The following is a 20999-nucleotide window of genomic DNA, read 5'->3' as shown; positions in this document are numbered from 1 at the left end:
CTCCCTGATGTTGAATCCACGTTGTGAAAGCTGATAATTTAATTCATTTCCTTGGTGAACAAACAAATGTGCAGAACATCAGGAGGTTAGGGAAGCAGAATCCAAATCGGAAGCAGCCAAGAACCATGTTGGTAACTAGAAGCAGTCCGTGGGAAGTGAGAAAGCTTCTCGCAAAAGGAGTGAAGCTGGTCGATTATGACTTTCCTGTCTTCCTGTCAAGAGCTCTGAACCAAGAAGAAATTCAAGTCGAGAAATCAATGCTACTCAAAAGGCGTGCCCTAATAGCCTGTGGAGCTTCGAAACTAGACATCCGTATTAAAAACCAACAGCTATACTTTAAGGGTCAAAAAGTAAAGGACCTGATTTTAACGAGCGAAGAAGAAAATGTTTTGAAACTGTCGCGTAATCAAAATTGACTACAAAATTCTCTTAGTTGCTTAGTTTTCAATACAAGAAGCCTCCTAAATTTAGATCGTCGAAGGAAGTTTGCTGTCGCGGCTGAAACCTCTGCATATGACATCATCGCTTTAACTGAAACTTGGTTGACAGCTGACATCAGCGATATTGAACTTTTCCTGCAAAATTATCAGCTCTACAGGAGCGAAAGAAATGCAAATCTGAAGAGCAAACATGGAGGTGTAATGATTGGCGTGCGGAACAACATTACTTCTTTCCCAAATGATGTTAAGAATCTGAATGACAAACTAGCGTCTGCGTTTGCAGGTTCGCTCATAACTGTTAACAACGAAAAGGTACTAATTTTGTGTTTGTATAACCCTCCTAGTAACAGCAAATACCGAGTCACAATTGACGAATTCAACTCTTTCGTCTGCTTTCTAGACAACGATGAGTGGAGAGAGTTGAAGGTCATAGTAGTAGGAGATTTTAATCTTCTTTCTGTCAATTGGAAAACACTAGAGTCAGCCGACTTATATGAGAAACAATTGGTCGATCTATTTGATTGCCAAAATTTTATTCCCGTTGTTTTCTTTCCCACTTGTGGTAAAAACATACTCGATCAAACTTTCGTTAATGATGACAGCATAGTTATCGACGTCAATTGCGACGACTCTTTGCTCAAAACTTTTAGTTTATCTGATCACATACCTATATTATTAGATCTTGACCTGAGTCCTGCCAAGAACGAGAAAACCGAATTGCACAAAATTTTGAGCTTCTGTAAATGCGATTACGTTGGTCTGAAGGAAAATCTAAGTCTTAACGCTTTTAATCCTATTTGTTATAGCAACTGCGATCGGATGCTCAGCGAGTGGTATCATTGGTTATTCGAGGAGACCAGAAAAATTACGAATCAAAGCTTTTCAACTCACGAAATTCTCAAGCCATGTACAAGTATTTTAAAAGCTTACGAAAAGGACCGTCCGTTCCGCCACAGGTTAAATGGAACAAAGACGTAGCAAACTGTGATGCTGAAAAAGCCTCTCAGTTTAATAAATACTTCTGTTCAGTTTTCACCGTGTCATCGGTCTTCAAAAGCAGTTTGAATGAAAATAGAATTTTGAACAGTTTTACTGTGACGGAAGAAGCAATAGTTGAAAATCTTGGGTCATTAGACGTATCAAAGTCATGTGGGCCTGATAACTTGCCTGCAGTTGTCCTCAGGAACTGCGCAAAAGAACGAAATCCATCTTTGAGTTATTCAGAAATTTTAGGCGCCTTGGAACCTATCCTAGTGCATGAAAAATAGGAGCAGTTAGCCCAATTTTCAAGAAAAAAGGATCGAAAGCAGATGTTGTAAAATATCGTCCTGTAACACTATTATGCATTGTCTCGAAAGTTCTAGAAAGATTGTTGTATGGCTCAATTGTAAATTTTTTCAAAGGACTCATAACTGACTCACAGTACGGTTTTCGTGAAAGAAGATCAGTTATTCTGCAAATGATAACCTACTTAGATAAGATATACAAATTCAGTTCTGAGAACAATCGAGAAAATAGCTCACTTCTCTTTGACTTTTCCAAAGCTTTCGACCAAATTGATCATGGAATACTATTACGTAAGATCAATTGCATTGGAGTAGGTGGCAAGCTGTTCGAGATTTTAAAGAGTTACCTGAGCGACAGACTGCAATACGTGAAAATGGGAAATCTAAAATCGCAGAATTCGCCGGTCACCTCGGGTGTACCTCAGGGCTCAATACTTGGGCCCCTACTTTTTCTTATTTTCATTAATGACTTACCTAAAACTGTTTTCAACTCCAAAGTCTTTCTTTTTGCTGACGATCTCAAATTATTATATAATGAAAATCTTGGAAACGCACACGGAATCAAACAAGATCTAGATTCAATATTGCGTTGGAGTTACGAAAATAACATCAGCTTCAATTTATCGAAATGTCAGTACATAAATTTCAATTTCAAGTCGAGATTAAGTCGGTTTTAGGTCAATGGTCGCTGGAACAATCGAGAACTGTGGAGGACCTTGGTATCACTATGAACGACAGCCTCACTTGGAAGGAACATGTAGAATTGCGGAGTCGTAAAGCCAACAAATTCTTCCACCAAATTAAAAGAAACACATCATATCTCCTGACGGTTACGACAAAACTAAATCTTTATAAGAGTACGCTTATTCCAATCTTAATCTATGGATATAATTGTTATATGCCTTCAAAATCTGACATGCGACTCCTTGAAAAATCTCAAGAAAAAGTTTCGAAATGGATCCTACCGAACCTTGATTATTGCGAACGACTGAGATCCCTGAACTTATTACCTCTCAACTATTACATTGTGCTAACAGATCTTCTCTTGCTATCGAAATTGGTGAACAATTATTATGCGTTCAACATCAGCGAGCATATTAATATTGTGCAAAGACGGTCAAGTTCTCGGTTTGTGTTGCCTGAAATCAAAAAAGAATTTCAGCGGTCAAATTTTTTCTATCGAACCACATATAGAGCAAATATCATTGATTCAAATGTTAATTTCTTTTAACCAGTCGGACTCAAAAATCGAATCTTAAACTTGATGTGGAAGTACTATAATATTTATTTCAGCATCGAAATTTCGTGTTCCATAACATTTATCTGTCTCTGCGAAAAATGTCGGTCCTCAAACGAAATAAACTTAACAAACAAACTTAAACTGGTATGATTCATCTATTTATATAATTTTTGCGGGAGCAGTCCCTCACGTTTGTGGAAGCCATAATAATAATAAAAAAAATGCAACTGGCGTGCGACGTTGGTGACGATGGAGTTGGTGACCTCCCACTAAACAAGAAGGTGTTTCTCAGTGATATTTTAACAATATTCCAAATTTTTGAAGGCGATTAAACCAATTTTGCGATGTTTTCACCAGGGATAATTCAAGCTAGTTTTCGCTGCCCAAGACTGATCCTAGAATAAGTTAACCGTCTAGAAAATTCACATGCGTTCACGAGTCGTGGTTTCCGCGTGGTCCTTTACTATCAATTGGCATTTTGGAGCATTCACTGGGTAGCCAGAATGATTACCACTTTCACCAAAACTCTAACAAATTCATTACATTACCCAACCAAACCAAACAACCGTCGTCCACATATATTTTAGCATTCCTTTTGAGTTGCTCAATCATTCAATCAATGGAAGCATGACTACGCCAGTCTTTTGGGGGAAAGATCCTACATGGTTGCGCCTTCTCGGGACTCAAGGCAAGTGCCGGCTGCGGACAAATCGGATGGGTCTGTGTATGAACTTCGAGCCACAGAGATTAACCGAGGACGAGAAAAATTTTGTGTTTTGAAGTATTAAATAGATTGAATTAATAGACGATTGAGGCAATTGAATGCATTTTTGGCACCCATTAAAAGCACTTTAATAGAAAAATAGTTAAAAAATTGCGCATGAATTTTATTTGAGTCGCTCAAAATACGAATATTATAGTCAACGCAATCGGAGAGGTATTTTGGATCCAACAGCACCTAAATGTTAGAGCAAAACAAGCTAAGAAAATAAAAAAAGATTTTTACAAAAAAAGTATTTACACAAGACATAATGAGAGGGTCTATGGTTCAACTGCCAAACTGCTTTGCAAAACTTTGCAGTTTGAAAACTTCAAAAAGTAATCCATTATGATGGCCAGTTGACATCTGATCCAAACTTTTTGTGAATACTATGTCCAAACTTGATTGTAGAAGCCTAATATTACTGCGTTGATCAAAAACTTTAAGCAGCAACAAGGCATCCGTATAGCTTTTTCATCAATGGTTTCCGTAAATGGATCCAGATTATAATATTGTTCCTTATTGCTGTGTTCTGTCAACCAAACGATAACGATAACCTTAACGATTTTTTAAGGGTTTCGTTTGCAATAGATCGCCATTTTTGCCGGTCATTTGAAATTGGCAAGTACTCTGTGCTCTGTCCCAATTGAGATTTGCATACACTTGAGTTTGTCAAAAGAATTTTCGAGGACCGAACAATTCCTCTGCTCATGGTAGAAATGGCAAGCAAGCGTTCTTGTTGCCCAGCAAGAAATGGTTGGGAGTCAACGCTTCTAAGTCATTAACGTTTGAACCGGCTGAAGTCAACGGTTTTCCATTCGGTACTCCAGTGACGAGGTTCCAGAGATTCCGAGGTCAGATATGAAGAGCCTTCTGAGACCAGCTGTAACAAATGGTCACTTTAAGTGTAATAAAATGTGGTACACTCAATCTGACGGTTTAGCAATGGCTGCTTCGCTGGGGGTTATTTCGGAAAATTTGTGTATGAAGACTTTTGAAAATTTCTTGCAGAAACCAAATGAGAGAATGTGCATTGATTGTAACCGACTCGTTAGTTTCCGAGGGAAAGGAGTCAAGTGCGAATCATGCAAAAACTGGTTTCATGCAAAATGCCTAGTAATTACAGACACGGAGTATAAGAACATGCAGGAAATTGTATGGATCTGTTCCTATTCTGCAGAAAAAGGTACGACAGAGGACACAAGAATTGAAATTATTCAAGAGGTATGTGTATGACATAGTGTGCACTGTCAAGGGAACCTCTCTAGATTACCTTGAGTATGCAAATTCTCTTCACAAAAAGTTACAATTCACTCTTGAGACTGTGAGTTGCAGTGGGGACCTGGCGTTCCTAGATCTAAACATAAATGTAAACGAAGATAGAAAAATTTAGCTCTCAGTGGTATAAAAAATTTGACCGATACTGGCATAAGCCTAAATTTCCGTAGCTCTGCATCATCACAACATAAGAAATATGTTACTCAAGGGACAGTGCACAGGATTTTTTAATGCAACCAGCGACTGGCAATTTTTTGATGTAGCTCTTAAGAAAAATCAAGAGATCTGGACTCAGAATCAGTAGCCAACTGAGTGGTTATCCAGTACTGTTAATGAGACGTTCGATAAAATAGCCACTTTGGATGATCCCCCAAATCTGACAACATTTCAAATCATTTAAAAGTATTAATAAAAATGAGTTTAAACCCTGATTTTTTGATCAATACAAAGGAAACATCACTCAAAATTTTGCAAGTAGACTGAAAAAATTGTGTGATTTTCATAGTTTTTTCACAACATAAAAACTAATAACTTGCTTGCCCGCCTGATATCATATTTTGATAAGAATCTGAAATCCCGTGTGGTATATAAAGTTACATGTAATGAATGCAGTTTTTTTATGTTGGACAAACCAACCGACACGTTACAAAAAGAATTTCGGAACATCAAAAGTAGGATTCCCCTGTGGAACAACTCCTTGCTGAATGTTGTGGTACAGTGCAAAATATTGAAGGTCAGATCCTAGATGCATGTCGCGGTGTTGAAAACTAATGACAATAGAATCGATGTATATCAAAAAGCTGGAACGCAATAAATTACGCGCGAGGAATACCGGCGACAGGAATTAACATTGAAGTTTTAGCTCAAATATAAAAAATTATGCTTTCAAATTTCAAATAATAATTTGGTACATGATGATCCAAAATTTTGTAAGCCCAACAAGTAAACAATAACAACAGATAGGAATGAAAGTAAAAATTCAAGTCGCATTTTCTTTCGTTTTTCAGGAATTTAAAACAATACACCCATTTTTTTCAAAAACTACCGAATAAAGACTGAAGTAATTTTATTTTATTAAGTGTAAATACTTTGGTGTATATATGATTTTAACTGTAAATAGTTTAAAACAATTGCCCTTATTTTAACTCTTTTCTGAGAATTAAAGTCAAAGACAAGTTTATATACTTTGTATATGATTTTATTTGATTGTTTAAACCTGACGATGAACGCAATTTTCAAAAACGTTCGTTCTTTTAAATCAATATAAGTTTTAGTTGATAATTTCTTCTTCTATCCGTCTTGCTTTCAACAAACGCTCAACAAAACACATCGCAGTTGAGAAACATCCTCGGGGACTGATCTGTTCCCCAACATTACTTAAAATAATCTCTTGAAGCTTTTGAGTAATAGCTCCCCCACTCCTCCAAATTAGAGTGATTCGAGTGGGTTGGACTTTCATCTGGTTCCTAGTTAAATTCAATTATCTTGGATCCTTTCTCTTCTTTGTTTCATGCCGCAACGGACTCTGCAAATTCTCTTTCAGTTCTAACAAAATCTGTCCCGCCGTTGCTGTTGATATTACTCGGGCTGTCTTTTCATGCATTAAATCGCACAACTGCATTGAAACAACTAACTTTCTAGCTCCATAATTAGGCATTTGGAGAGAAAACACCATCCTTTTTCTTTTTTTGCCCAACTGTTAGAATGATATAGCCAAACAAAGCGGGCACTCGTATAGGCTGTTTAGGCTTCTTAACGCCCTTTGAGTGTATCTCCCATTACTGATGTTATCGATTGCGCTCTGCCTTTTCTACAGGTAATATATTTGACCTTGCTTGATTGACGCTGGTTTGTTGATACCGATCACATATTTCCACTGTGAAACATCAGTTGTATCTAACATCCCGGCCACTCGATTTACCACAAAAACTTGTTGTTTGCAATTGAAGCTGTATAACCACTGCAATAGTGTAGTTACGTCTGACCAAATTCTATAACAATTTATCAGCGTTTCTAGTTCCTTGAATATCTGTTCTTTTAATCTCACTGCCATGACTGTCGCTTGTAATTCTAATTGTGGTATTGAAAGATTTTTCATCGATAACAGTCAGAATTTTCCAATGGAAAATACTAAGCCAGGTGAGCTTTTTTGGTCGTGAACTTAGGTAGGCCATTGAACAGATCGTGCATTCAGGCGCGTCAGCAAACACATGAATTTTGGATTTATCGCTTGCAGTGTTGAAGTGTCTTCTACTGATGCTTGTTTCAGCTACAATAGGAAGTTGTTTTTTCATCTCAGGAATTTTGCTTTCTCACCAGACTCAACTTCGTTGTCCCAATAATGCCCATTATTAGTCCAGATGTCCTTCAAAAGACGTCTCATGTGAACAATGAACGGAGCAAACAATCCAATTGCGTCAAAAACTGAAGACAATGGAGACAGAATCTTGCTCTGGTTATAGTTGTTTCAGCTTCCCTGTTAGTGCCTCTACACATTTGTAGAAGATTATCAGTAACAATCCATGTGGCAATTTTTTTAATTTCATACCCATTCCTAATTTATTGGCAAATTATTAATGATGTATATCTTTGCAATTCAAGACTAAAACTTGCGTAAACCTGGCTATCATATATGTAAATAGACAAAAAGAAATAAACTGCATCAATTGTATAATTTTTGAGAACTAGAACAGCAATCTACGGCTCAATTTTGAGTGTTCTGGTTTACTTTAGATAACATGATAACCACTTTTTTGTGACCTGCTCTCATAGTTAGACATTTGAATAGAAAACACCATTGCTTTTGTCTGTTTGCCCAACTTTCACAACGAAACGGCCATAGTAGTCAACTCCAACCTTTGTAACGGCTGTTGACGCATCTAACCGCTTTTTGTGTGGATCTGCCATTACTGATGTCATCGTTTGTGCTCAGCTATTTTCCCAGGTAAAACACCTGTTCTTGATTGATCGTAATGCGTTTTGTATGACTAGGATCACATGCTCTGTGCTTTCGAGTGGGTTTTTTGTGCTGTTTTTGCATAAAAACTCAATTTTGTGATGTTTCCAGTAGAGCAAATTTAAATGCTTTGCGTTGAAGTCCAATCAACTGTTGTCAAATCTGCCTTTGGCACAAATAAGTACTACCTCGTCCAGGAACGGTACGAATGGTAAGCTTTGTTTTTTTTGGAATTTCTTTATCAGTTTTTCAGAAACTTCACCGCATCAAGAAACTGTTCTCGCTGTAGTAACTTCAGGATGATTGCTTCTACTTTTTCCCTTTTCTCAACGCTATCTACAAGTGATGCTGGTTTGTATTTATTCGTTGCTCTCTGTCTATGTGCCACTGTATTCACTAGCCTGTCAAGGCTACAGAACTGTTCCCATTGACCAACAGCTTTTGTTCCTTTAGCCCATATCATGAAGACTAATGATGGTGTATTCTCTTCATCTGAGGCAAACGATGTATTCACTTCCTCCTGACAAACGATTTCCGGTGGTTTCAACCAGGCCCAACCAAGTGAGCCAATCTTTTCGCTTGAGTCCTCAGTTTTGACTGACTTTGACTAACTGCTGGGTTGCTGATACCACTCATATTTTTCCATTTTGAAATATTAGGTGTATCTAGTATCTCAGCCAATCCATTGGCCATAAAACTTGTTGTTTTTGCGATGGAAGCTGTATAACCACTGCAATAGTGTAGTTGAGTCCGACCAATTAATATAACAATATATCTCCATTTCGTGTTCCTTGACTATCTGTTCTTTTAATCTCATTGCCATGACTGCCCGTTTGTAATTCCAATCTTGGTATTAAAAGAGGTCTCATCGATACCACTACGCATTTTCATTGTTTCGGACGATAACTGAATGAATATTTTTGGACGATAAAGTGGATAGACCACTGAAGACTTCGTGTTTTCAGATGCGTCAACAAACAAATGAAACTTGGATATATCCCTCGCAGTATTGAAGCTTCTTCTATCGAACTTTTTTGCAGCTACATTTTTTCTATCAATGTTGTTTCATCTCAAGAGTACTGGTTTTTCACCACACTCAATTTTGTTGTCCCAATTTCACCCATTTTAAGTCTGCACTCCCTTCACAGGACGTCTCATGTGAACACTGAACAGAGCAAACAATCTGATCTCGTCAAAATCTGAATATACCGGTGACACAATTTTGCTCTGTTTATAGGTGTTTCAGCTTCCCTGTTAGTAAATCTACACAATTTATGACGATTATCAGTAACAGTTCACGGGGCAACTTTTTTCTTTCATACCTTTATTAATATATGGGCAAGAAATCGAAGATGTTTTCTCTGCAAGTAAATATTCAAACTTGCACAAACCTGGCTAATACCTGGGTAATTCAGTGTCCCTGTTAGTTCCTCTACACACTTGAAAACGATCATCAGTAACAGTCTGTGTAGCTGCTTGTTTCATTTTATTCCCATTCTAATAATATGGGCGAAAACCTTAATGTTGTATATCTTTGCAAGCAAATATTCAAACTTGAGCGAACGTGGCTTTGAACAACACTCTCATGCAAGTAATTAAACAAAACCAGAGGACTGCTTTGATTAAATGATCTTTGAGAACTAAAACAACAACCTATACCACAGGTTTGAGTATTTGATACGTTTCGTTGAAGCCAGTTAGGTTAACTGAATTTATGCTTTGCGCAAAATTTCTCTTACTTAGGAACTTTGCACCTAGGAAAGAAAATTTTTAGTCCAGATGTCCTTCAAAAGACGTCTCATGTGAACAATGAACGGAGCAAACAATCCAATTGCGTCTAAAACTGAAGACAATGGAGACAGAATCTTGCTCTGGTTATAGTTGTTTCAGCTTCCCTGTTAGTGCCTCTACACATTTGTAGAAGATTATCAGTAACAATCCATGTGGCAATTTTTTTTAATTTCATACCCATTCCTAATTTATTGGCAAATTATTAATGATGTATATCTTTGCAATTCAAGACTAAAACTTGCGTAAACCTGGCTATCATATATGTAAATAGACAAAAAGAAATAAACTGCATCAATTGTATAATTTTTGAGAACTAGAACAGCAATCTACGGCTCAATTTTGAGTGTTCTGGTTTACTTTAGATAACATGATAACCACTTTTTTGTGACCTGCTCTCATAGTTAGACATTTGAATAGAAAACACCATTGCTTTTGTCTGTTTGCCCAACTTTCACAACGAAACGGCCATAGTAGTCAACTCCAACCTTTGTAACGGCTGTTGACGCATCTAACCGCTTTTTGTGTGGATCTGCCATTACTGATGTCATCGTTTGTGCTCAGCTATTTTCCCAGGTAAAACACCTGTTCTTGATTGATCGTAATGCGTTTTGTATGACTAGGATCACATGCTCTGTGCTTTCGAGTGGGTTTTTTGTGCTGTTTTTGCATAAAAACTCAATTTTGTGATGTTTCCAGTAGAGCAAATTTAAATGCTTTGCGTTGAAGTCCAATCAACTGTTGTCAAATCTGCCTTTGGCACAAATAAGTACTACCTCGTCCAGGAACGGTACGAATGATAAGCTTTGTTTTTTTTGGAATTTCTTTATCAGTTTTTCAGAAACTTCACCGCATCACGAAACTGTTCTCGCTGTAGTAACTTCAGGATGATTGCTTCTACTTTTTCCCTTTTCTCAACGCTATCTACAAGTGATGCTGGTTTGTATTTATTCGTTGCTCTCTGTCTATGTGCCACTGTATTCACTAGCCTGTCAAGGCTACAGAACTGTTCCCATTGACCAACAGCTTTTGTTCCTTTAGCCCATATCATGAAGACTAATGATGGTGTATTCTCTTCATCTGAGGCAAACGATGTATTCACTTCCTCCTGACAAACGATTTCCGGTGGTTTCAACCAGGCCCAACCAAGTGAGCCAATCTTTTCGCTTGAGTCCTCAGTTTTGACTGACTTTGACTAACTGCTGGGTTGCTGATACCACTCATATTTTTCCATTTTGAAATATTAGGTGTATCTAGTATCTCAGCCAATCCATTGGCCATAAAACTTGTTGTTTTTGCGATGGAAGCTGTATAACCACTGCAATAGTGTAGTTGAGTCCGACCAATTAATATAACAATATATCTCCATTTCGTGTTCCTTGACTATCTGTTCTTTTAATCTCATTGCCATGACTGCCCGTTTGTAATTCCAATCTTGGTATTAAAAGAGGTCTCATCGATACCACTACGCATTTTCATTGTTTCGGACGATAACTGAATGAATATTTTTGGACGATAAAGTGGATAGACCACTGAAGACTTCGTGTTTTCAGATGCGTCAACAAACAAATGAAACTTGGATATATCCCTCGCAGTATTGAAGCTTCTTCTATCGAACTTTTTTGCAGCTACATTTTTTCTATCAATGTTGTTTCATCTCAAGAGTACTGGTTTTTCACCACACTCAATTTTGTTGTCCCAATTTCACCCATTTTAAGTCTGCACTCCCTTCACAGGACGTCTCATGTGAACACTGAACAGAGCAAACAATCTGATCTCGTCAAAATCTGAATATACCGGTGACACAATTTTGCTCTGTTTATAGGTGTTTCAGCTTCCCTGTTAGTAAATCTACACAATTTATGACGATTATCAGTAACAGTTCACGGGGCAACTTTTTTCTTTCATACCTTTATTAATATATGGGCAAGAAATCGAAGATGTTTTCTCTGCAAGTAAATATTCAAACTTGCACAAACCTGGCTAATACCTGGGTAATTCAGTGTCCCTGTTAGTTCCTCTACACACTTGAAAACGATCATCAGTAACAGTCTGTGTAGCTGCTTGTTTCATTTTATTCCCATTCTAATAATATGGGCGAAAACCTTAATGTTGTATATCTTTGCAAGCAAATATTCAAACTTGAGCGAACGTGGCTTTGAACAACACTCTCATGCAAGTAATTAAACAAAACCAGAGGACTGCTTTGATTAAATGATCTTTGAGAACTAAAACAACAACCTATACCACAGGTTTGAGTATTTGATACGTTTCGTTGAAGCCAGTTAGGTTAACTGAATTTATGCTTTGCGCAAAATTTCTCTTACTTAGGAACTTTGCACCTAGGAAAGAAAATTTTTAGAAAATTACAGTTAATTTTCTTTTCAACGAGTCAACGTTAGGTTAAATTTACACTCAATGATATGATAATCAGAAACAAAACACGATATTGATTTTTTACTGCAAAATAAACTCCTTTGATAGGTGCTGTATACCAGTTTCAATAGGACAAATTTTGAGAGTTTTTGCAGAAGTTGGATAGTTTTTGTAGCTCCTGCTATGTTGCTAATCACGCGTGTTTACCTGTCAAAACTACATCTTTGTATAATTGTTGACAAGGATATTAACAGATTGCGAAGAATTTTTCATAACATCACTTTTGGGATTAAAATCGATGTCATGAGAAATTTGTTAACCATGTAGAAGTTTCTTCGAATTTTCCTTCTCAAAGCTGGTTGATTCGCAAAGCAATTGCAAAGAACCTGATGGGACATGGCTGCCGTAGTGTTGTCTTGTTGAGGTTGCAAGTTGTAATTTTGTTTTACTGAGGTTGCGATGGGTCGAGTTTGAGTGTTACTTGATGAATGAGATTTAAGTAATAAGAATAGTTGCTAAATATGAATTTACAATTTACAAGATAAAAAATCATTTTGGCTTCGCTAAAATGTAGCACCGAATTTCGCTTGTCGTTACTGAATTCAATGATTGGTGCGATTTTGAATTGATTTGTTAAGGGTAGCTTCAAAAAATTCCAAACATACCTCTTTAGTTTAGTTAAACATTTTTTAACGTTACATTTTGCCCAAGAAATCTTTAGCACTTTTCAAAATTATAAGTGCAGGACAATTTGAAAAACACAAATCCAAAAAAACCATGCAATGACACACACAACTGATATTATACCCAAACACAGGTGCTTAATAACACACCCCAACAACAAAAAAACTTCTTTTATTGTTGACAATGGTTGGATCTTTGCTCAAGGTTTGTTTAGATCTCCAGTTTTTTCTAAAGAACTAAGCGCGGACGTGTTGAGCTAAGTGTATTGGTGAATATAATTTTGGCACAAAAAAGTGAAATCAAACTTCTGGAAGCTTTCGAATTATTTTTTTAATGATTCTTGAGTATAGGGAAACAACAATGTTTCAGATTCTGGTAACTGTGTCACCAGCAAGATTTGAAAATAGTACTTTTAATTTTTATAGGGTAAATTGGAACGCAAATTGTAACAAATATTAAGTAGTTTTTTATGTTTGATGCTTTTATGACAGTTTTGTTATGTTTAAAGAAAGTTTTTTGTTTGCAATCTGCCTCTTTTTGTCAAGATTTAGAAGATTTTTTATCTCTCTCTTTCTGCATTGTATGCTAAAAGAACACATACCACAAATACTACACACATGAACTCACATACATGTCCCCACACCAGTGCACGCCTACACACAAACAAAAGCAAACAACTACAAACCCGGACACTTAAAATTAAATTTTTGGATATAATTTTTTAAATTTTGTTTTCGGAACTGATCTTTACACGTGGTTTGTTGCCATTCAGTTAAATTTTGTCTGTTTCATTTGAAAAACTAGGAGCTTATGTCTCTACGCCATAGAATTGGTAATTGGAAAATGGACACTAACATTTTGAATAAAGTTTTTTTAAATTTTTTCATAAATTTTCAAAAAACTTTGTCTTTCCTGATGTCTCTCTCATGTTTAACATGGGCTAATTTAATCCCTAAAACTTGCAAAAGTTGCACCAACTAGATTTCCTTAGCACAATCTTGGTTTAAATCGAATTGAAAACCGCAACTTAAGTCAAAGACTAAACAGATTAAAAGTTTTGTAATAATGCTACTCAAACCAACTATGTCAATTTTGGTAAAATTGAGAAAAAAAGCAGCCCAATATTTATTCAGTAGTACTGTTTAGTTACATTGGGATATCTTAAAAAACTTGCACTTTTTACTAAATCTCGGTCATAAGTAATTTTTTTAAAAATCTGCCAGAAAGTATAGCACGAGGTCAATCTCAACAGCATCTTACTAAGTGAGCAAAACAATTTTTTTCCGGCAGGAAATTGTAGGTCTCGTACTAACGACGCCTAAGTCCTAGAAAAATTAGTACGAAGTGTATACTAATGACAGCGAAATCTTAATAAGTTAGTTAGATATAGAACTATATAGCAGGAATCCGCAAGTGGAATAGCCACGGTCAAATGTCCTCCCTAAAACCCTCCAATTTTGTTCTAAGAATGGGGGTAATTTGTTTTTTGTGGATAAATTCAAATAAGAGTGGGAGGTATAATTTGGTCGGGGGTGTGGGGTTGAATATGCTGTTAGAGTGGGCTGCAATGGGAGGACTTTTGAGGAATTATCCCCCTGACTAAAATTGTCATGTAAAAGTGGGCTGCAATGGGCTGCAGTGGGAGGACTTATGAGGCATTACTCCCCTGACTAAAATTGTCATGTAAGAATGGGCTTCGGTGGGATGCAACAAGATAAATTTTTAGTAATTACCCCCGGACCAAAAAAGAAAGAGTGGGCTGCAATGGAAAGAATTTTGGAGAAATTTAGATCTTTCCAACAATTGCTATCCCCCCTTTGGTACCTAGTAAAGAATCCCCCTTTCTGTGCTACACTTTACCACAATATTACATGGCCTACAACTTAGATAGCCGAATATCAGTTGAGGCGCAATTAAGGACCGCTGTTCACGGCCTTGCCTCTCATGCGCAGTGGGAAGTAATCCGGAAATCGTGGGTCGGTTACCGCGCGCGAAGCGTACCCACTGACCCGCCAGTTGGAAATTTTTTGCGCTTTGTATTCGAATTTTGTTAATTGTCATAGCATGGCGTATTTTATTCTATTCATTTTATCATAGTAAACGTATGCGTGGAGAGTTATAAGTAATCTCTGATTGGTTAATAAATTGATCGTTTAAATTCTATTCAATAATATCCCCCCTTTTGCAACGGAAAATTTCAACGGAAAATTTCGAACTGTCTGGGTCGAGGTTTTGACAAAAAATAATGTGAGATTAGCGGTGAATTGTGTTGAATTTTTGTGAGATTTGCGGTTTTAACCGGTGAAATATTTTTTCGCCGCTTTCACCGGATTTTTTACAAAATAGAAACCGCCGTACACGGGTTTGAACCACTGACTTCGTGCATGTTATCAACTTCTTATTCCAGTGCGCCATCTGTCGCATACTTCAATGGTATTACAGTGAATTTAAGATAAGCGTTGAACTTAGCGGTAAACATTTGTAAGCTTTGATATTTCAGCGGTGAAAAATTTTATTTCACCGCCTTCTGCTGTTAGTGGTGAAAAAACTTTTTCAGCGCTTTCTGCTTGTTGTTTTTTCCAATGCATTCTTTCCACTGCATTCTAATTTTCCACTGTATATTGTTTTCCACTGCATTCTGCTGATAGCACTGAAACATTTTTTTCCACCGCATTCTGCTGGTAGCGGTGAAAAATTTTCTTTCAGCGCTTAAGCGGAGAAAAAAAATCTTTCACTGCCTTAAAATTTTTTCATCGCATTCATTGGAATTGAGCGCAAATCTTACACTTTTACTTAAGTTTACCGCAAATCTGACATCATTTAGCAATTTTTAGCGGTGACCCGAGCGGGATTTTATTGTATAAACTCTGTTTCTAGCTTTAAAGAATTTCAGATTTTTATAGCTTTGCGAGACCACTTGTGCGAAGAATACGATTTTTATTTTGAAGATTACTACTCTGGAGTGTCGGGTCTGAAATGTAGGGATAAGTTATCTCTGATACTAAACCTGCATTATTTAGTTGCATAGGAGGCAATAAAAGCTCAGTTCCAAAGCTGTTCATTTTCTTGATCGCCGGGCCGTTATTTCACCGCTAATCCACACCTAATTAGCGGATATTAGGGTGTTATGCGCATTCCAAACCTTATTTATTGGGAAGAAAGCATAAGAGTGTAATTTAACAATATTACACTGTGTTTGCTGCACCCTAACTCCACGTGCGTTTCAGTACTGGGTCAGTATATATGCAATTCCTCGTCATTAATGAATCATAGACTGATTCATGTCACTTTTTGTACTTGTCAGTATTGCTTCCAGTCTGATTTTAGAATGATCAGACTTGTGCCACGTGCAAAATTAAAGATCCGCACGGGGATCGAACCCACGCTCCCTATAAGTTCGGTCTCCTTAAAGCGCCACCATTACTGATGAAAGATTGCCTTTGGCGCTATTAATATACGCTTGAAAGAAGCAAATTTCAAGCGAGCAAAGCATATAACATGGGAGATTTCCATTTACAATTGCCCAGTACTGATTTACACTTGGAGTTAGATACGGTTGTTAAAAAGTTACACTGGACTGATAAAAAATTACACTTTTACACAATTACCATTATAATCAAATTGAAATATAAAGAATGCAAATATCAGATGGCGCAGTAGTTCATGCACGCTGTGAAAGTAACAAGTTTTACGTAGGGAAGATGGGAGGATCATTCCTCACTCTCTCCCTCCACTTTTATTCTTTTAAAATTACACTCTAATAATTACAATCTTCCACCTTTTATTAAGCGGAGAATTAGGTGTGTATTTTTTACACTCCATACACTCTTTTCCGGGTTATTTTTGGGCAAAATTATCGGCCAGGGACCTGAATATAATATCTATGTTCCTCATGTAGTCATTTCGTTGTTAATTTTTGCGGCATAGAATGGAATTAATTTGAAGAAAAAGAATAAATCGAATGCAGAGAATTTCCTTTTCTATGGTTGTGAGGAAATCTGAGTATAATTGGAGGGGAATGAAGGCATAAACAAACCCAAAAATAAAATGATAACAATAAAAACGCCCGCAAAAATGAAAAGGAGCCCTCTAAAAAATTTTTAGCGATTGAATCGGGAAAATCTGAATCATGGCATATTAAAATATTAACTTTTTTTAAATCTGGGCTCTGAAAAAAAATCAAATTCTTCTAGCAATTTAATAAGCAAACGTTGTTGTCAGCTTACTAAATTAACTGCTAACGTTCGCTTTAAATTAAAACCAGTCTATATGGACTCCCAGTTACTATACCCGGAACTGCGACCAGGTATGCTACTGTTGCTCCAAATCTCCGCAAAAGTAGAATTTTTGACATTAGCATTATGTTTACCACGGGCTGTGTTACTAAAATAAATCTTTCAAAGAAAAAATATCACGCCTTAAATAGGTATCATTAAATGTTTTAAAACTTGATTAGAGTAACCAACACCGTTTTCGATGTACCATGCACCATTGATCTTATCCGTCTCTATTTCGCTTATACTGTTCTTTGTATTTTTCCCACCATTCACGCACTTTATTTTGGTAGTTATTCTCGTATCCTTTGGAAATCTTCCCTCGCCTTACACCGTCATAGCAGTCATCGTGACAGTATTCCTTCCGTATAGCATCCCAAATTCCACCCTGTGGAAGGGAATCAACATCTGGGAATTCTCCTCTTCGGAACTTCTTCTTACATATCATTTTCAGCAGAACCTCTGGAAGATCGAGATCTTTCCATTCATCATATCCAATTGGTGATTCCAGTTTCTTCCAGTACCAGAAGTCGGTGTTGTTGATGGAAGGTTCGTCAATCGCTTGAAGATATAGGAAGATTAGTTTCCGGTAGCAGTGAGGCAGGTCGGGGAGTTCCCAATCACACGAACCGTCGTCATCGTCATCGTCATCGTCATTGTCGTCGTCATCGTCGCCGTCATCGTCATCATCGTCATTGCCATCATCATCGTCATCGTCGTCATCATCGTTATCGCCATGGTCATCGTCGTCGTCATCATCATCATCATCGTCATCTCCGGATCCTGTTCCGCAATCGGAGTTATCGTACTTTTCCCTCAGTTTGTCCCATAGATCTCCTTCAGGAAGGGTGTCCAAATCCGGCATGGTTCCAGAACTCTCATATAAGCATATAATATCCAGAAGACTTGCAGAAAGTTTTGTCTCGTAAGGCCATGAGTCGTAGCCAATTTGCAAGTGCCTCCAGTATCGGAATTTAACCTCATAAACATCAGGATCTCTGTACACTTTGAGATATAGATATATCAGCTTTTGAATACAAAACGGTAGTTCATCCAGCTCCCATTCACAGGGCTCGGAATCGTCATCGTCGTCATCGCCATTGTCGTCATCGTCATCGTGATCATCATCATCATCATCATCATCATCATCATCATCATCATCATCATCATCATCATTATCATCATCATCATCGTCATCGTCGGCTGTAGGTTCCTCATAGACACAATCATCAAACTTATGTAACTTTTTTGTATACATTCTTTTAATTTTCAACCAGATCTTCTTGTATGTTGGCAGTGAATCAGGATGAGGAACTTCACCTTTGGTCAAGTAATTGCATATTATTTCAATCAAAGCATCCGGGAGGTTGTTCACGTCCCAGTGCTTCCTCTTGAACACCTTGTATTGCAACCATTGGTGGAAAGTCAGTTTCATACAGAATCGGTTCCGACTAAGTTTACCATACAAGTAAATCAAGTATTTAATGCAATCAGGAAGATCGTCAAACTCGAAGTCTTCCAAATCACATTCAACATCGGGGGGTTCCGTCGGAATGACAGGACATGAATCATTGCTTGGGTTCTCGGGGAAGCATGTACAAGTACAGGTGCAGTTGGCACCTGTTGTGTTCACAGGCACGTCAGGATCTGGTGTATTAACTGGGGGTTCAATCGTGGTCTCGATAGGGTTCTCAGTTGTTGGACCTTCCCCTGGGACCTTACACTTCTCGCAAATTGTTAAATGATTGCGCAACTTGCAGTCTACGTCATTGACACTGTAGTTCATTGTCATCAAGTTGCTTGTCGCCACGCATTGCTCTTCAAAGAACATGTTGTCACCAGGAGCACCGTCTTCCCAGAGACTCTCGTTCATGACAGTGCGAGGACAGTCGTTGTAGATTTCGAGGAAAAGGGTCCGGTCAGATCTCTCTGGAACTATGGTTCCTTCAAGGTGCTTTCGGGCATAACCCAACCAGATTCCACTCTTGATGAAAGTTGTCTTGCCGCGAGCAAAGTCGACTAACTTTTCAATGTCTTCCACTGACTCAGGAGTCACCAATTGTGCCTGAAAAGAAAACGTTATTTGTTTTTTTTTGAAATAAGGAAAAGCTTGTTTGGAACTACTATATTTCCGAAATCTGAGATAGCTTGCTTTTTGAAGTATTGATTCAAAAAAGTTCAATTTCTCATAATGACAAACTTATCCAGGGCAAGATTCTAGAATGCAATATTTTCCTATACATCGTGCAGTACATGTTACGTGACTCTGTTTGAAGTCATTGAGTACTTCTTATTGAGCGCTCAAACGTTATTGCATACAATGCCACAGGTTATGTTTTTTTTTTAAATTTGCTAAATCTGTGTTTCACGCAACGTGATCTGACTCTGCAGAAGTCACTTCGATTTTCTGGCTGACATCTCAAAATCCTGGGGGATTGATGCCAGAAATTTTCAATGGCTCATCAGAATTTACAGAAGCTCCAGCAATAAATAAGAACCTCAGGATTAGGTTATAAACTTTTCTGGTAGGTTCATTGTAGCGCGTTTTTTCTACTGTTATGCAAGTTAAGTTCAAACGCAAATTATGTGACTATTTTTTTTTTCTTTTAAAATTGCTGATTTCATTTAAACCAACATCTTCCAAGCCAGTAAATACTCGAAAGGTTGTAAAACGCAACTCAAGTTGAGGTACCAGACGCGGAAACCGGTATGTCCGGACAGTCCCAGACGGAAAGTTTCTACGTTCAGAACGTCCCAGATGGAAAGATCTTATGTCCAGACTTTCGTGCGTTCACAGACTTTCGCCCGCTCATATCCAGACCTTAGTGCGTTCCCCATTCGTTATTATAGTTTCTATGTTAACTTATGACACATCTTTACCTGCCAGTAATCACAAAAGCACTGTGCCATTGCAAAATTACCAACTGATTCCTCCACCAGTTTGAAACATTTCGTATCATCGCCCACTCCTGGGATCTTTGCAAAGCCATCCGAACAATATCCGTTCCTGTAATCGTCTTCCGTGAAATTCGTCCCTTGTACCATTTGCAATCCCGAGACGAAAAGTAACCCCAGAACTATATCTAAGACTATTTTGAAATTTTTGTACCGCATTTTCTGAAAACTTCGATGCGGCTTGATTAAAATTGAAACAAACTAAAAATGATTCTTCAAAACTTAGTTTTTGGGCCATCCAGACACCATGGGGTGAAATCTGGCGTATATTTCTGGAACAGTTGTTGTCAGTAATTGTTGAGTTAACAAAGACTCCGAAAAAGATATTACATTGTCTCAATATAGCTGTTGTTAGACATCTGTGATTTGGATGAAAAGAGTTTGACGTGATTGATTGGTTCACATTCAAAGAAAATTCGCATTCGCCCGCCCCAATAAATTCACAAGTCGAAACTCAAACTCATTTATACGATTGTTGTGTTCGAGACGATGGGGAGGGGGTTCTTTTGGTAGGATACGTAGGCTCCAAAAGGAATAATTAGAACTAGAAAATTCAATTAAAGAACAAGTATAACTGATTCCCTGTAGTCAGAGTTATTTCTCTAAGAGGCCACATAGACTATGAACACATTGTCACCCAAAGTTTGTCTTTATTGTGAGTTTTTTAGTCTTCAGTCGTGAAATTTCGATTGCTAATTTCAGTTGAAAATTAGCACACCAAATAGCGCTAGTAGATCCTTAAGGAAGTTTTTTTTTCACATAGTACAGAAAAGATTTTCTTATTTATAAGTTTTTTTTTCGGTTCTCCTGATATATTTATGGCTTAGGTTCTATATGCAAGCCTGGAATTTTAACAGGCTTATTTTAGCTCATCAATATCTCTTGTAGTGGAAAAGGAAAGCTGTTCTATTGAAAAACTCTTGAATTTAAATTAGCTTTTGCATACATTGTTTATGATTTTG

General features: G+C 37.4%; 2 protein-coding genes across 3 annotated transcripts in view; both read right to left on the bottom strand.

Annotated features, from left to right (window-relative positions):
• LOC142356726 (S-formylglutathione hydrolase-like) overlaps positions 1-20999 on the bottom strand; it is a 341513-nt gene that overhangs the window by 89541 nt on the left and 230973 nt on the right. The window contains exon 1 of one of the 2 annotated variants that reach the window (XM_075408533.1): positions 17004-17013. The exons of the other annotated variant lie outside the window; for it this stretch is intronic. The gene's annotated coding sequence lies outside the window, so the exon portion shown is untranslated. Of the gene's footprint in view, positions 1-17003; positions 17014-20999 lie in introns of those variants that run through there. 2 annotated transcript variants of the gene reach the window in all.
• On the bottom strand, positions 17220-20223 carry LOC142335137 (uncharacterized). Its single transcript, XM_075383501.1, has 2 exons — positions 19963-20223; positions 17220-19147 (listed from the first exon to the last, which is right to left on the bottom strand). Exons 1-2 carry the CDS (start codon positions 20194-20196, stop codon positions 17306-17308), a joined length of 2076 nt encoding a protein of 691 aa, XP_075239616.1. The 5' UTR covers positions 20197-20223; the 3' UTR covers positions 17220-17305.

The sequence above is a fragment of the Convolutriloba macropyga genome, chromosome 2 (genome assembly GCF_964194025.1).
Source record: "Convolutriloba macropyga chromosome 2, txConMacr16.3, whole genome shotgun sequence".
In the NCBI taxonomy this organism is placed as follows: domain Eukaryota; kingdom Metazoa; phylum Xenacoelomorpha; order Acoela; family Convolutidae; genus Convolutriloba; species Convolutriloba macropyga.
The sequence above is the reverse complement of the archived record's forward strand: the minus strand, read 5'-3'. Positions and strand labels throughout refer to the sequence as shown.

Coding starts and splice junctions, on each gene's coding strand:
- LOC142335137 (XM_075383501.1), bottom strand. CDS start 20,196: ATGCGGTACAAAAATTTCAAAATAGTCTTAGATATAGTTCTGGGGTTA. Junction 19,148..19,962: donor GCTTTTGTGATTACTGGCAG/GTAAAGATGTGT, acceptor TTTTCTTTTCAG/GCACAATTGGTGACTCCTGA.